The 17,165-nt window shown below is 41.3% G+C and overlaps 1 protein-coding gene across 2 annotated transcripts in view; it reads left to right on the top strand.

Moving 5' to 3' along the window:
- cntnap2a (contactin associated protein 2a) overlaps positions 1–17,165 on the top strand; it is a 319,293-nt gene that overhangs the window by 288,101 nt on the left and 14,027 nt on the right. For both annotated transcript variants that reach the window (XM_047568711.1, XM_047568712.1), the window contains 4 exons: positions 1,807–2,043; positions 7,141–7,374; positions 7,712–7,845; positions 17,003–17,096. In XM_047568711.1, the coding sequence (XP_047424667.1) occupies positions 1,807–2,043; positions 7,141–7,374; positions 7,712–7,845; positions 17,003–17,096 (699 nt within the window). The remainder of the gene's footprint in view (positions 1–1,806; positions 2,044–7,140; positions 7,375–7,711; positions 7,846–17,002; positions 17,097–17,165) is intronic.

The raw sequence follows: 17,165 nt of genomic DNA, 5'->3' as shown, positions 1-17,165 counted from the left end.
CCAAATCTTTGATTCATCCCCATCTTTTAGATGTACGCAAGAGTTGCCTGCTTGGGTGTTGTTTAGTTCAGTGGGTAGAGCACCCTCTCTCTGCCTCCCCATTTCCTGTCAGTCTCCACTTTCCTGTCCATTAAAGGCCAAAAAGCCCAAAAAAAGATTTTTTTTTTACTTATTTATTTTTTGAACAAAAGAGTTACCTGCTCATCGTGTCGCAGAAATTCTGGTTCCTTGGAAACTTTTGACATCTGTAATGGTCAAGAAATTGACTGTAGTTTGAAATAATATGTGCCACTTGTAGAAGTTTTTGCTTTTTAAATATAACTTTCATGCCAAACTAACAAGCGTAACAACTGAAAAAGCTCTTCAGGACACCAGACCCTTAATGTCAACTTTAAGATACATTCCTGTCTTATCGTTACTCATGTTACTTATGTTTTTTTTTTACTTAACGTATAAAAATGACTCCAGAAAAAGCCTTTGTCATCTGATTCGTCTGATTTATTAATGGCCACTGTTTCAAAGAGGATCCGATGTTTGGCTGTCCAGAAATGTCAAAAAAAAAAAGCCAACAGCTTATCTGTGATAAGCCAATATTGGCTTCAGTCACTATCAGTCAAGCTCCATTACGCAGCATTTGTGAGTTATACAGAAGCTTTATGCACCTGTCCGTGGGTATGTGCCTGCGCGTACGTGTCTGCCCAGGTCTCCGCAGGCCTCAGAGCCTGCTGTCCGTTTAATCAGAGACTGATTTGGACCTGGGTAAACAGGTGGCAGAAATCTCCAGCCAATCAGTGGTACAAAATAGATTAATTAAGAGGTCTACGAAAAGTCAAATTCTTTACGGGGCCTGAAAATAGAGAAAGCGTGTGAAAGCCCAGGTGCGCCCTGATATGAGAGTAATGCAGTGGCTGGCGAGGATCGGCGTACATTTATTAGGCATCTTGTTATATCTGTGTTGTACGCATTAACTAAGGTGTGAGTGCAATGCAGCTGTCGCGGGAGGGAAATGTGTTTGAGAGTGTGTGTTTAAGTCTCCTTTACATGTCTTGTTGAATTGACACTTTTCTGTAAACCAAAGGATGCCATTGAGAGGTGTTAAAAACTAAAATGCCTCTTGGCTCTTGTTAATGACAGTGTGCATGAGTGTGCGTGCATGCTTGAGTGTTTATTCATATAGTGTAACTATCCTTGTGAGTGTGCCTGTCTATGTTTTAATCTATACCTGTGGGTGTATGTTTATGGGTATGTTTATTGCTATAGTCATTTAGGTGCACATTAATCTATTTAACACCCCTACATCGTCCAAGTTAATGGGTAGTTAGACCATAATGGTGCAAGGCCAGAATGACGATGGAAGCACTTTGGAGGAACGGCTATCGACACCCCAAGGCTAAGCATTAATGCTCACATTGACTCATTCAAAACAAGTACGCTGCGTGTGGTGTGTTTTAAATGTGTGTTCATCCCTACCATGTGCTTTACATGGATTGTTACATTTGCATGCTTTCCAGATCTTCATTAAGACAGCGTTCATTAAGCTGTTCTAATTAGTGAAGAAATCAAATGAGTTGAAGGTTGTTTCAAAAACGCCGTCGCAGTCGGCCCGATCAACACGGTTTCCACCGCTTCCTCCAGGCGTTAGGATATTAACTTTTCTAAAACAGATTAAAACAGAGCCTCTTGCATTCAGAATGACTTCGCTGACCCTGACTTCCATTTGTCCTCCCTTCCTTCATTTTCTTTTCTTTTCTCACGTCGTTGCTAAACCGATGCCTCCTATGCTGCGTATTCCCTCCCACTCCTCAGGTGCTGCAGGGGGGCAGAGAGGGTTCCTCGGATGCATCAGAGCCTTGCGAATGAATGGCATCACCCTCGACCTGGAAGAGAGGGCCAAAGTCACGCCTGGGGTCAAACCTGGCTGCCAAGGCCACTGTACCAGCTTTGGGATGTACTGCCGGAATGGTGGAAAGTGTGTGGAGAAGTACAACGGCTATCTGTGCGACTGCACCGCCACTGCCTACGACGGCCCATCTTGCACAAGAGGTAAGATGTGTCTAGGAGCTGTGGCACAACAAGCCAAGGGTCAGGTCTAGAAGGATCCCGGTCTGCGGCTCTTTCGGAATGAGTCAGAGATCATCGTGGCTGTTCATTTTACATCTTTATCTCGTCTGGACATTCAAATACACAAATGTTTTCACAATAACACAATCTAGAATAGATAAACTGTGGACCAATTGATCAGTGTGATTCATGAGAGGAAGCTCTGAATGACAGTTTGTAGCTGGTTTTAGCTTCCAATCATTCCAGCCAATAGTAGCTTTATTAGCAGCCATTTTCAAATCCCAAATACAACCTACTGCCACCTTCTGATATGAAGAGTTATTTTCTGTCACATGTACACCAATCAGGCATAACATTAAGACCAACTTCCTAATAATGTGTAGGTCTCCCTTGTGCCTCCAAAACAGTTGCAACTCATCAGAGAATGGACATGGACCTTCTGATGGTGTCCTGTGGTGCCTAGCACCAGGATGTTGTTATTGTTATGGGGGTATTTGGTTCCTATGGGTTGAGGGGAGGATGTGGATCAGGCTTGGTTCAGTGCATCCCACAGATACTTGATCAGTTTGGGATCGAGTGAATTTGGAGGACAGGTCAACACCTTGTGCTGTTGTTCCTAAACTGTTTTTGTTTGTGCCTGTGTGTCAGGCTGCATCCTGCTGGGGGTGGGGTGGCTGCTGCCATCAAGGAGTGTCATTGCTATGGGGTGGGGGTGTCTGGTCTGGTGTGGGTGGATGGTACATGTCTAAGTAACATCCACACTAATGCCAGGTCCAAAATTGAATTATCACACGATGTCTCCTGTCAGTGGTCATAATGTTTTGCCTGATCAGTGCCAGCTGGATGTTGGTTGTTGTTCTTTCAAGTGTCTTCAGTCGTACCTTGAAGGCGATTTCAGTCTTTAATTGACGTAGATAGTGGACAATGAAATCCATGCCACACTCCGCTGCTGTTCATCTTCAAACATTCTGCCAAACAAAACATTGCGGGGGCTGTTACATAAGGCCTTAAAATATCTCCTCAGGTTTCTAAAACTACCTCTTTTATCCTCAATTAGATTTCTGCTCGGAATTTTAGAGTGTCACACTGAGTCTTAATCTCACTCACATTTTCCCGACGTTGACGCACATATTTGTGAAAACACGTCCCTGCAAAGCCTAAGTTCAAGAGGATTCCTACTGGAGCATTTATGTTTCAAAGAGCTCCGCTGCCTGACAACCCACTGTAGTTTTTTGCCGCGCCTTGTGATTGTCCTCACTTCCTATTCAGTCCACAGCTGTCCGTGTTGAAATTGTTTGGGCTTATGATAAAAGGCATCGATTGAGAGTGATATTGTGCTTACCCACCAATTCTCCCTGACTTTAGAGTTCACTCGCTGAATGCTGATGCTGTGCAAATGCCGAGAGCTGAGAGATCAAACGCAAAAACAAAAATACAAGTGACTTCAGTGTGAGGCGGGTGGCTCGAGGTTTTTGAAGATCGCAGACAAGAAATGTCAAATTCTAACTTCTGCACCGTTGCATATTGCTAAAACATCATGTTTGTTTCACAGGGATTCATTAGACACACTATTAAAGTTCTTCTTCCCAAAACAAGTTTTCATAAAATACTCCAGGGAGAGGAGCAGCGGGGCTGTCAGAGGCTTTCTGCTCGCTCCCAGTCAGAGAGTTGATCCCCGACACGTGAATTAATTTGTTTCCTAAAGTCGAATGGTGTTTTTCCCCTACGCTCTTGGCAGGGGGCTGACAAGATGACAGAAAAGCAGTGTGTGTGTCCTGGCGTGCATGTGTGTGTGTGTGTGTGTGTGTCTTTGTGTGTGTATATATGTGGGGCGTGGGAGAGGGTGACAGTGTGTACTGATAGGCTTGTGCAACACATAAAAAGACCTCCTCTGAATTTTTGTCATAACCAATCAGTCTCAGGATTTAGAGAATAAAGATTACTGTCTGTGTGAGAATACTTGTGCGTGGGGTGGGGTGGGATGGGGTGGGGTTGGGTGGGGGGTGGGCGTTTGTGTGCGGAACGGTGAAAGAGAGTGACAAAGAAAGGGAGAGAGCACACCCTTGTGTCTGTTTGTTTTTGTGCATGACATATGGCCTTTCCCTTCATCATTTGTTTCCTCCTTCGTGTTCTTTTTTTACCCTCCCTGCTTTCTACTTTTTTCTTTCTCCTTTTGTGTGCTCGTTTTTGCTCCTCCCCTCCCCTTCTCTGTCTCAGTTTTGTAATTTGCCCCTCATTCCCCTCTAAATGATTGTTTCACCTATTCCTTATCCTCATATTTCCTTTTGCCTTATCATTTTCTATCTCCTGTCTCATTTGCCCCTCCCGTGTTTGTTCTACCCTCCTCCAAATTCCTCCCCCTTCCTCTCTCTTTAATCTACCACTCTCTCCCCATACTACTATGTGAGTGAAAAATGCATGAAGTCAGCCATAATTGCTTGGCGCATTTCCATTGTATCCATATTTACACACTGCTCAGGGGACCCCGCAGTATTATTACTACACACTCCCATTCTTTTGCTTTTCTGCCCTGGAGGGTCACAAGGAGCCAATGTGCACACGAATACAACCACACAGGTATTACCTGTAGAGGTTTGCACGCTTGCAAAAATTCCATTTCTAAAATTTCTTCACACAGTGACGTAAAGTAAACTCACGCAGAAGAAGAGCTAGTTTTCTCATCCCCTCTTGTGCTTTCATATGATTGTGTGTGAGTCGCTGCTAGCTGTCTTGCTGGAGAACCTAAAACAGGTGCAACATATAATCCCGTATCATCTGCAAAGACAAAGACAGAATTTACTAAAAATTGCTTCTTTTTAACTTAGAATAATTGCAAGAGTTGGAGCACTTATAAAAGTCATACACTGGAATTTGCAAACTAACTTTTCCAACATTTGCTAAGTGGAGATAATGGAGTGTCACCAGATAAAGTCGATCTTGTTTACATCCACCGTCAGCCAATTAACTGAATTTAGCTTGTAAATAAAATCCATTTAATATTCGTATGGAACTTGTCAGCTGGCAGTGGGAGTTGTGTAAAAAAAATAAAAAAGTAAAAATAAAATAAAAAACAACTGTTGCCATCCAGAAGCCAGAGGCTAACCGTTCAGCAAGCTAATGACTGCATAGCTTAATGTAGGAAAGGCTTAACGAAAGAATTGGACTGTTATATTAATATTTTCCACATTTGCTATAAAATTGCAAGCAAAAACTACAATATTAATATCAATCTTAAATTAACTGACTATTCCTGTAAATATCAGGAAACATGGTGCAACTCGCGGGGAACTTTTCCAGTACCTCAAAAGTGCGCCATTTTTGTAAACACATTAAAGAAAGTCCTCACTGGGACGTGGCGACCTTAAATATGGCTTACGTGACACTGCTGAAATGACAATATAGTTTTTTTATGATGTGAAGGGGAGACTGTTTGGATTATGCAGGAGTTAAGGCCTAGTAGTAAAATGTGTATTATGTTGGCGTAATCTGATATTTGTTACTGGCTAACTAATGAAACACACAGATCTCTGCATGTGCATTAATAAATCAAATTAAATAATCTGTACAAAGGATTGACAGTCTATGTTATTCATTTGAAGGAGATGCTTAAAGTTACTTTACATATAGCAATGAAGTATGGCATATTCAAACCATATATCATTCTGTTGTCCATGATAATGGTCCGTGTTTGTTATTTGTGTGTTGTTTTCTAGGTCTAGCTGATTTGAGAACTCAACCAAACATGTTACAGTGACAGAAATGCTGCATGTAGTCTGATTTAATCTGCTCGTGGTTTTGCCACCCGGCCGTACTTGGGACAAAGTGCACAGGAGCCTTTACTCAGTTGTTTCCACCTTTCAAACAGGCTGCATTTACCATGTTCACGAGAATCATCCACACATATGGCTCAACTTTGTACCTGGAAATTTTCTGTTAGGTCCCAGATCACAAGTTGTGTTGTGTCTCCAGACACAACACAACTTGTTGTTAGGCATGATGGTATATAACATATAACTAGGAAATTTTACAATATTTCTGAGGAGAATCTCAGTGTTCCCAACAAACTTTCATTATAGCTTAAAATTTCATCACTTATCCTCAGTGACTCCTAGATGCTGACAGATGCCTAACAGTGTTGTTCTCGAGACATTTTGTGTACAAATAACAAAGTGAGAAGCAGGCAATCTGAAAGCTCTCTGTCTGGTTAATGCAAAACAAGTGATGAAATGTCTCTCCAGAGTTCTCGGGCTTGAAACTAGACCAGCACACAGCACTAGATAGAATAAAATTGTGGCATACCTGAATATAGGAGAGGTTTTGCCTTTTCCAACAATAACTGTCAGAGAACCTGCCCGTTTCCCGTAATAAGCCTTCTATCAAATTTAAGTAATGTAGCTTGAAGTATTTATTGTAGAGTGTCCGGTGGGACGCGATGAAGTGAAATGAAGCTTTTTTTTTCTTTTTTTTTTTAAAGATGTGTTCACTTGGAATTCTCTACTCGCAAAAGGTGTAGTTACGCATTTCACTGCTGCCACAGAGGGAAGGCGAACATGTCAAAGCATACTCTGCGGTGTTTTAACACAACACACACACACACAACCTCTTACAATTCAAAAACAATTCTCTCCGCTTTCCCTGTAACCATTCTCTTTAATTTCACGCGCATTATGCCTTTATCTCCTCTTTAACAGAGGCACAGACATCGACCATGCCTACACACAAAGCAAGAAGCATAGCAAAAGGGGCTATAGAAAAATAAGGCGGATTCCTCTCAACATCTGATTGCGTGAATCAATAAGCCTCCTGGAATGGCTGAAATATGCCATTATGTCTGTTAATGCACTGATAACAATTGCATTGTTTGGTTTCAGATCCTGCAGAAGAGCAATTTAACACCCACTTTCCTACACCTTCTGAACACAGACATATTTTATTGTGTGTTTATTCCCCTCTGGCCGTGTAATTTGTATTTCCCTTTTGTGTATTTTCATATATGTGTTTGGAAGTGGCAACGTGAGACTTGTTTATGAAGGTGTCATACATGTTTTTTTTTTTCACTTCTTCTGTCGTGTCATTCAGATGTTGGAGGTTTCTTTGAGGCAGGCACACTGGTGAAGTACAACTTCATGCCCGAAGCGGTTGCAGGGGCCAGCAGAGACATGAAAGTCGTGACGCATCAGCTGACGCCACATGAAGCGAATCTCACAAAGGAGGAGGTGGCATTTAGTTTCAGCACATCCAGCGCACCGGCTGTTCTCATGTATGTGAGCTCCAAGACGCAAGACTACCTGGCTGTGGTGTTGAGGCAGAATGGTGAGAGGCACACAAACACACGCACACACCACCGACGTCTGCAGTACTTTTCAAGGCTGTCCTTGCAGAGCGCTTTGGAAACTTCTATCCAAACATCCTCCACAGTCAGCGGTCTCCCACTGAGCAGCAGACAGATGCAAAGTGCTTTGATAAAATAGAACACATAAAAAATAAGACAGTGCCATCTAGCTAGCAATTGATGTGCAAAATAAAACACGACAGAAAAAAATAACACTAAAAAAAATACTTAAATTGCCTCGAGCTGGTGTCATAAATTCCTCTGGGACTCCAGAGATTTAAACCACACGTTTCAAACTACTGCTTTGTTTGTCTTCAGGTTCACTGCAGGTGCGGTATAACCTGGGCGGTCTGAAGGAGCCGTTTGTTATCGATGTGGACCAGCGTAACCTGGCCAACGGGCAGCCACATAGCCTTAACATGTCCCGTATGGACAGACGCGTCTCCATCCAGGTATAGGCACAACACACACACGCTCATAATAGCTCTGAACAAAACTTAAAGCTACAATTAAAACCCTTTATCTCCCCCTGCTGGTAGGGAGACTAATTGCAAAAACCAACCTGGAAAGATTGAAGTGTGTTTGTACCATTCTTATTTTAGACCGAAATAGTTTCTCTTTTATTTTTAAACTATTTTTGGACACTTCCTTGGTTGTTCTTCATTTTTCCTGGTTATGTAACCCTCTCAGGCCTGAATAAGGACCCTGGTTACGTTCACAATGCCATGCTCCTCGTTCCTACTAAATCTGCGTTTCTATGGTTGCTCCCAAATTGAGCTCTGCCAAACAATCTTGGTTGTCCTGTTACCTGTGCAACAACAAAGGAATGTCACCGCAGACAACAGATTCAAAACTCCAGTATGCTGCAAAATGCAAAACACAAAGCAGTTTATCTGGAGCTGATTAGCTTAACCAGCATTGTCTGAAATGATTTAGCAAGGACTAGAATGTAACAGATGATCATTTGTATGTAAAATCACTGCACTGTGACTTTAAATTTCTGCTCCGGGTCCTTACAGGGAACAATGGAGAGTAGCAGGGCTGGCATCCTGCTGCATGCACATAAAAATATCACAAACACACAAGTACACAATCTCACAAGCCCAGCCAGTGTTTACTTGATGGTTTGTAATAAGTCAGAGGGGAGTGCAGTGTCCCGTTCCGTCTTCATCTGCGATGAGACTGCTTGTCCTTTGCCACTGTTAATCTACTTCCAGTAGACAGCCAGCAAAAGAGAACGCATCGATCCTTGTGCGTTTGCATGTGTGCACTGTGTTGTGCCACTGTATATATTTGTGCTTTTACGAAAATATTTAAAGGGTGCGTGTTTGTGGGAATCACTTCAAATTAGGCTACATTTATGTGCATGCGGATGATGTGCTTGTGAGTGGGAATTTGCACGCTCCTGTTTTGGCTGTGTTTGTGTGTGTGTGCTTGTTTGTGGGTTTTGTGCAGCTGAACAGCTTAGTGCCGATCAATACTGCCAAGCCTTCGTCAGTCGCTGTCAACGATGGATTGAGAATTCAGCTTAACTATTACAGACTTCGTTGTGGGCTGATACGCTCAAGTTTGGCTCCAGGCTTCTTCTGCAAAGAGGCACTTATAAAAGATAGTGATTGATTGCATCCAGATTGGAATTCATTTAATATTTGCAGGGGCAGTTTATGGTTTGCCAAGAAAGAGCCAAAAAAAAAACACTGATTCTTTAATAGAACAACTGTTACTATATGGATGGCCTCCAGGAGAATTTGGAATTTAAGTACTTGCACATCATGTAAGTGGCACATGTACACATTTGCATTTTTAAGCATTGTATATATATTTGCGTTTTCATCATTCAGTCATACCAATGTGCTGCAAACCCTCAAGTCACTCACGTGGACTCTCACCCCCTAGTGGCCAGAAGGAGAGATGACAGTAGTGGTGACTAACATATATGGAAGTTCATCATGTTTACACTATTACTGCATTAATGGCACCCTTGTGGTTTATTCTCCGCCTTTGAAATAAACTCTGATATTTTAGAATATGACTGGAAAATGAATGAATATGCAAATACAGAGCACATAGGGAGGCATTGTAAAGACACAACTGAATATTGTGTTTCCAAACTAAACCAAGTTAAGAATAAATGTAATGAAAGGAAGTTGTGTATAATAATCACAACCTCTTTTCAGGACATAGTGGCTTACAGGAAGTTAATTTAATATAAATGTCTCTGGAATGTCAAAGGATGAGCTTTGAGATGAGACGAAAAGAGTAGAATATTTTAAACGAAGATAGAATAAACAAGTAATATTGAGTTTGTTAGTTCTATTTCTAGCTTCAGTTGTCAGATTTCCTCCCCCCTTGTGATCCATGAGAAGATGCTTTCACCGGGTGAAGTACGGTGTAATGTGGGCAAGGATGAATCACAGCACTGCTGCAAACCTGCAATAAGTGCATCTCCTCTTCTGCATACGTCTTCAGATCTCTCTGCGTCTCGCTGCATGTACATTAGAGCAATGATTCCATCCGTCCTGGAAACTCATTGCCCTGTATACATTGAGGAATTCGCACAGCGAGAATATTAAACTGGAAATCGTCCTCATTTCGGGAGCAAATCACATCCTGCAGCTGCTGATCACTCCGCTGGGAGTACTTTAACGTAACACATCCCTTTCTACTGGCATAGAAAGTGATTGGAGCAACTGTAATATTCCTTGTGGATCACTTGCTTCCACACACACAGCCAGTGAAACACACATGCACAATCTGTGTGTGTGTGTGTTTCACTGGTTGATAGGTTGATGGTTGGTAATATTGATGCACAGGCCCCAGTGTTCAATGTTTGGCTGAGCCATTAATCACCAGCTGCGCACTCCCTGTGTATTGCTTCTGAGTTGTTCAGGTTGTTGCCTTAATTACAATGTTTTCATTATTTTTGTCCCTTAATGATAGGTTCAACACTTAAAACATTGAAGCGTGTTAAGAATTAAGAGGAACACTGGTGGGCACGATGTGGTAATTTGGATCGACAGCTTGGGAACTTTGATGGAGAGATGGAGAGAGAGACTAGATTTACAGATAGGGAATGAAAAGCAGAGCCAGAAGGTGTGCTAACGAATATAACTTTGATGAGCCAAACTTTATTTTTTCGTGTTGTCTTGCTGCCTCAGGGCTCTTTTCAAGGTACAAACAAGTCTTTAATATCCACACGTAAACAGATATGGACACGCATACCAAACCGGCAGAGATCCCGTCAGGTCGACTCGCTACAAAGGCTTCACACTGCTGCACTATAAAATCACCATTATTCAGTCTAATTCATCTGTCCACTCAGCACTCTCCTTCTATCTCTTCACTCCTCCCATCGCCTAATTTCTCAGATCCCTGAGGGTTGTCAGTGGTGGTTTATTTACTTTTATCTACCAACCATGACTGTAACTCACACGAGAAAGTGCTCAGGAGGACTGCAACAACAAGGGAAGCATGACCAGAGAGCAAGAAGGCAACCTTCCTAATATATCTCAAATACCCAGCAGAAGAGAAGTCAATAATGAAACAGCATTTTATCTTGATGCCGATTAAGCAATATAATGGTCCAGATTCAGGAGGAGATGCATTGCTGTAGAATTTCCTTATGTGTCCATATAGGACTCTTGCTTTCCAAAGAAAGAAAGGCACAGAAAAACAGTTGCACTCGAGATTTATGGATTTCTCATACCCCTTCCAGCAGAAAAAGAAAGGTGGCTTAGTAGTTGTTTTCAGCTTTTCAGCTGTTTGTCTGGTGGAGCAAATGTTCGTTTCCAAGGCTGCATCTCTGAACACTTTGCCTCTGCACACCAAAGTCAAGCCGACCTGCAAGGTTATTCTGCTGAAAGCAGCAAAATATAGAGCATTCTGTAAAATAATACAGTGTATAAGATATTAGGTGTATGTAAGATATATGGAATCATCAGAGGCAGTACATGTGAAATATTCACAACGTGCATCTTCTGCAGCTAGAGGTGGAAATCACTGCACTGATTCACGTCAGTCAGTTCAGTGGAAAGAGCCAGGACTCTATTTTTAAATCGGTGAACATCATTTCTTTGGTTGTTGCCATGTGGTGTCTTGGTGACTTCTTGTGCTGCACAGAGGAAATAGTAATACATCATAATATACAGGCAAGCAGCTGTTTCTAAACCAGACCAAATCTAGAATGTATTACACATACAGTAATGCTTTTGATTTATTTGATTGAATCTGAACAAAATCAAAGAGACATAATATGTTTTTCTTCTGCTTTATTCTCATATATTTCTCATGCCCATATTATATTTTATGGACGTGTGAGACAACAAGATTTCTTCTGAGCCAAACTCTACACTGGATTTCCAAACTGTCAGTGTGTCATGCTGAGGAGAAAGCCTGTGTCTGAAGGGAAAGAAAGTAGAGAAAGTTACTGTATGATAATGTATTCTTTCTGATCCCACCCTGTTTCCAAGTTACTGGCCATGAAAATACAAAAGTGAGCTTGGCATGACCCCAGCACACTGAGACTGAATTCTAAGTCCTTGATACTCACTTTATTTGCTTTTCTTTGGTCACATCAGTTCAGATTCCCAGCGAATGTATTTTGTGATACATTGTGTCTGCTGCTAATCTAAACTGTTCTGTTCAGTACAAAAGTAGTTCATAGAATCACTAGTTTCTGAGGTTGGCTGCCTGTTATTAACCAGACTGTAAGACGTTTTGAATCACAGATATCTAATAGCGGTTCTCTAAAATTGCTCAGCTAAAGGCGACAGACTTGTTTGGTGACAGCAGGTTTTTGTTCTGTTTGCCACAAGATGTGCCAGTCACATGGACATAACCTAATTGATACAAACGTTTGTAGGTTGGTAGCCTTTTTTTCCTTTTTCTCATTGGCCCACACACAGGAACACAGGAAGAGTTCTGCTACGTCAGTAGGGACTATAACTATGTGTGTTCTGCAGTTTGAAGCACACATTGTTCTTCTGGTGCAAAAAAGTCTGAATTCACAACTGTTGGCAACTTTCTTCGACACCTGCTGCAAATTAGCCAGGAATGCAAAGGCGAAGTTTCTTATTAATGTAATCCTAAGGAGATTTGGACAAACATAAAGGAATTAACGAGAAATAAAACGACAAATAAGAATATCTAATTAGGTGATGGTCTAACTCAAGACTCAAATGAGATTGCAACAGCCTTATATACATATTTTATATATATTTTATATTCTGTGAAGAACTTGACTCATAACTACTGTCATTTAACACAACCAAAATGTCTGAATATTGGTACCCCAGTCTTTAATTAGAGCAAAGGGTCTCAGACAGGGTTGAAAATCTGTGGTCAAAAGATGAATTTGGTATGGACACAGCGCTACTCAAAACACTTAGATAATCCCTCATTGCTCCAATCACCGACATCATTAATAGATCCATAAATGAAGGTGTCTTCCCTAATTCCTGTGAATCTGCAGTTATTACACCAATCTTTAAACCAGGAGATCCTGCAATGATTACTGACCATTTTTTTTTTTCTTTTTGGAGACCATTAAAAGAAAATTTCACACAGCTGGAGTCATAGGAGCTGTCTTTCGTGATTGCAGAAGGCATTTCGTACCATAAACCATCAAACTTTAATGGCCAAACTATATTATTTTAATTTCTAACCACAATGAATAGCTAGTTGGAGATAACGTTGTAGAGAACAGTGTAACAAAGTACACAATGTTACATCTGAACCTTCCGAAAAGTCTCTTGGTGTACCTCAAGGTTCAGTCATGGGACCGCTGTTATTCGGTCTTCACATTATAACTTGCCAAATAGCTGTCCATCCAATGTAACATGTTAGATGTATGCTGATGATGCCGTCGTGTGTGTATATGCAAAAAAAACAAACATCAAGCTGCACAAAATTTGCAAGCTGCTATTTAATGTGTTGAACTGGCTGCAACTCATCTACATCTCAATGTATCAAAGACTCTATGTTTATCTCAAATAAGACAAATACTGATATAATTCCTGCTGTATTTGTACAAGGAACAAGAAACCTGAGGTGGTACAGGAGTTTAAATACCTGGATAGCCTCACAGTTATGTTTCAAACTAAAAGTAAAAATAACTGTTAATCATATGAAATTTAATTAATATATATAATAATATAAAAAATATTAGAAATAACTTAACTGTTTTTTTAGCCAAACTGTACAATAGTGTGATGATAGTGCCACACATATCACATACTGTATAACAACTTGGGAACTGGTATGTAAGTTCACACTAAAGTTGATTGAAATTGCCTCTTAAAATTCTAGATAAAAAGCTCAACACATACCATCACTGTGCTATCCTGAAGAAATATGAACTCATGAGTTGGAAAAACATAATTAAATATTCAGTGCTACACTGCTAAAACGCTAGTTGGCAGCTCGTCAACTGTGTTGGGTCTCTCTGAGTACTTCTAACAATGAACAACACTTTAAATGATCATCTGAGTAGGTGTGTAGGAGGCAGAAGGAGGGATGATTTTCTTGTGCTTGCTGAGAGACATAGACAAAAAAATACATTTCAGACCATCCACAGGAGTGGTCTGCATCGACGCAGGCTGCTTCTGGGGACGTGCATGTCATGCTACACTACATGCTTGCAACGCTGTAGCATAAATGTGGACAGTTCTGATGGGGAACGTCATAAAAAAGATCTTTGTTTATGAACAGTAATCAACTACGATGGGGGCTTTGGTTGCATTCATTGAGCTCTTTGACATCCGTAATATGTACAGAACTGAACACAAATGCTGAAATGTTTAGTAGCCGCTTTGAATGAAATTGAATTAGTAATTAGTTGAAATGGAACGCTTGCTAATTCCCGACCATGACATTCAGTCAAAAAATATTGCACCATGCATTAAAGCATAAAATGCTTATTTTGTTGTATCATGCTGTCAGCATTTAAAATGCAACTGGTTATTAATTATTTTGCTTACGTGCTCATCTGAGGTCTCGTTGCAGCCGCTTTCGTCTGAGCTAGCAAAATAAGTGAAGGGCTGAGGTATGAGTCAGATGCAATAAAAGTCAGTTATGCTGGTGGGCTGTCAGTGGATCAGATTTAATTTACAGAGTAAAAGAAAGTGTGAACTGTTTACCTCAGGCTACAGAGGTCTCACTTCTCTGCTATCAGGGCTGCAAATCTTAAAGACGTTTAGACCAGCAGCTGTTTATTTTAAAGACACAGCGGAAAACAAGTGGGAAGACAAGTAGGTGTGTGATAATTTGATTTGGAGAAAAAGATGAGATGCAGAGAAAAATGCTTAACAAGAAAAAGACAGAGCAGAGAGTGAGATAGAGTAGGGGGTTGAAAGAAAAAGATAATGGCTGCAGGAAAAAAAAAGACCCATAAAATATTGCAACAAAGATCACTTTGATGCATTTAGATTATCAAACCCTTTTATAATCCCGAGGCTTACGTCAAGGCGGGGATTTGCATGCCAACACAAATACCTGCTGCACCGGTGTGCGGAGTGCAGTGAACAAATCAAGTGTTTGGCTTTTAAGCAGTCTCTGTGGTCTCGTTAGGTTAGCTCGCTATCAAAGGCGCACCCTGGTGAGATTAAAATAAGTTCCCATCTCTGACTTTCCCTTTCTCTCACACTGTGAGAGTTTGGAGATGAAAGTGCGGAGTCCCTACAGACATCAGTCATCCAATCCAATGTTTCCTCCTCTCCTCTCCTCTCCTTCTACCACAAGTTGCTGTTGTGGTTACTTCAGTGGGTAATTCTGTGTTGGGAGTATTTTTATCCCTCAGACATCATTAAGGAAACAGAAGTGCCACGAAAGTGAAAAGCACTCGGCGTGAATAAGTTTGAATATATACTGCACATTGGCTAAATTAGATTCTTTCTGAGCACATAGTTGAGGAAATAGATTTCACCCTTTGTTAATTTTCTCTTTGTCTAACCCCTGATTACTTTGCTTATGTAAGCTTTATGTTACCTAAGAGGCACCAGCAGCCTTAAAGAAGGGACATGTGTTGTCTGAATGGCGCAGTTGTAAACATAATGCGTCCCGATAACTGCAGTCGTAATTGACAAAGTTTGGAGAGATTAGTTTTTTTTTCTTCTTCTTCTCCCGGTTGTCTCCCTCCGTGGACCTTTTTGTGGGGTTTCAAGACTCAACCCGCCCTCCCCAGTTGCGCAGTCAATTTGTTTTCTCAGATGAAAGTAAATAAGCTGAGCGCAATTTAATTGTGCCCCATTATCCCACCCTCCAGTCACAGTGGAAAACAAAACCCACACAATGCTCCTCTGAGACCTGCCGTTTGGAAAGAATCAAATTAGGGTGTGCTGTGTGTGCGCGGAGAGAGAAATAGAGGGAGAAAACAGTGTGCAGGAGTGGTGGGTAGAGTCTGTTTTCTGTATAGGAGGACTCGGTTGATTCAAACCTGTAAACAAGAGCTACTACACAGGCCTTCAGTGACAATGCAGCTCAGCTCCACAGCTAACAGGCCCCGACAGCTGTTCAGCACATCAATGGAGCAAATTTCCAGTAAAACACGCGGTAACAAAAGTCATTGTTTTCACCCTTGCCTCCGCTCTTCGGCCTCGGCCCGTCATCGTGCTTTCTGCAGACCGCCGTGTGCTGAGATACAGTTCTCTCGTGGCCAGAGAGAAGGAAAGAAGGACAATGTTTTATTCCTGGAACACACAGAAACCAATTATTCTCGTCAGTAGCACCGGCTGCAGCCTTCAAGCTAATTAGAAACTTCATTGAAACAGCAATAACAAGTTAATTATGTTGCAGGGATATTAAAGTCGTGTATTACCCTGCCTCCACCCCCCTCCCCGCCCCCCCCCTGCTCGCACAACTCCGCCGATGTGCCTCTTTGTAAACACGCCGCTTGTTCTCCTCCTGGTTTAGGTTCTCAGAAACGGCTTTGAACCCAGCGCAGACTTTATTGTTAATTAATGTGCGATCATTTTTCTCTAGTGCCGGTGAAGAGCTGTTTGTTTGCGGGATCATTGTGGAGAATCACTTTTCGGTTTGCTTTCAGCCGTGACTCGCTTGGCTAAACACAGGGAAAATGAATTTAAGGGCTTCCCAGATAAGAGTTTTTTTAATTGCTTTGTGGCTTGTCCATGACAGTTTCAAGTGTTCTTGGAAGATAGATGAAGATAGAGTGGATGTGTCAAGTTTGATACAAATAGATTTAGTTATATAGTGGGATTTATATTCAGTCCAGATCAACGTGATGCTTGGTGCATTTTTTCTTAATCAACATTTATTGAACTGATTGTGATTGATGGAAACTGACAGTCAAGTCTATAATTAATCAAATCCAGGAAGGATTGAGAAGATGCCAGGTTCCTTCTTCTCTGAGCATTTTGGAGCGTCCCTTGCAGTAGAGATCCACAAGAGGGAGCCGTTGAATTGTGCTTTAACAGCAACAAATTGCCATGTTAAGATCATCATGTGCTGACGAAGGTCTTATCTTGGGATTTTTTTTAATACTGTAGTGTCAGTAGTTTTAGACACTTTTAGATTCTGTTTAAAATAAAGACTCTAATTTGTTTTCTTTCTCTGTGTTTCTATTCCGCCCTCTCTGTATTTCTCTTGTCCCAGTTGGATCATTATCCTCCAGTCAGCTACAGCCTCCCAGACGCCTCAGACACTCAGTTCAACCTGGTCAAGACTCTCTTCTTGGGCAAAGTCTTTGGTGAGTGCTTCTTCTCAGAATGTTTTTATTTGCTCCTGATTCTTTACTTTTTGCATTTTCCAATCACAT

Source organism: Mugil cephalus, chromosome 18 (genome assembly GCF_022458985.1).
Source record: "Mugil cephalus isolate CIBA_MC_2020 chromosome 18, CIBA_Mcephalus_1.1, whole genome shotgun sequence".
NCBI lineage: Eukaryota > Metazoa > Chordata > Actinopteri > Mugiliformes > Mugilidae > Mugil > Mugil cephalus.
Note: the sequence above shows the minus strand (reverse complement) of the source record. Positions and strands in the feature narration are given on the sequence as shown.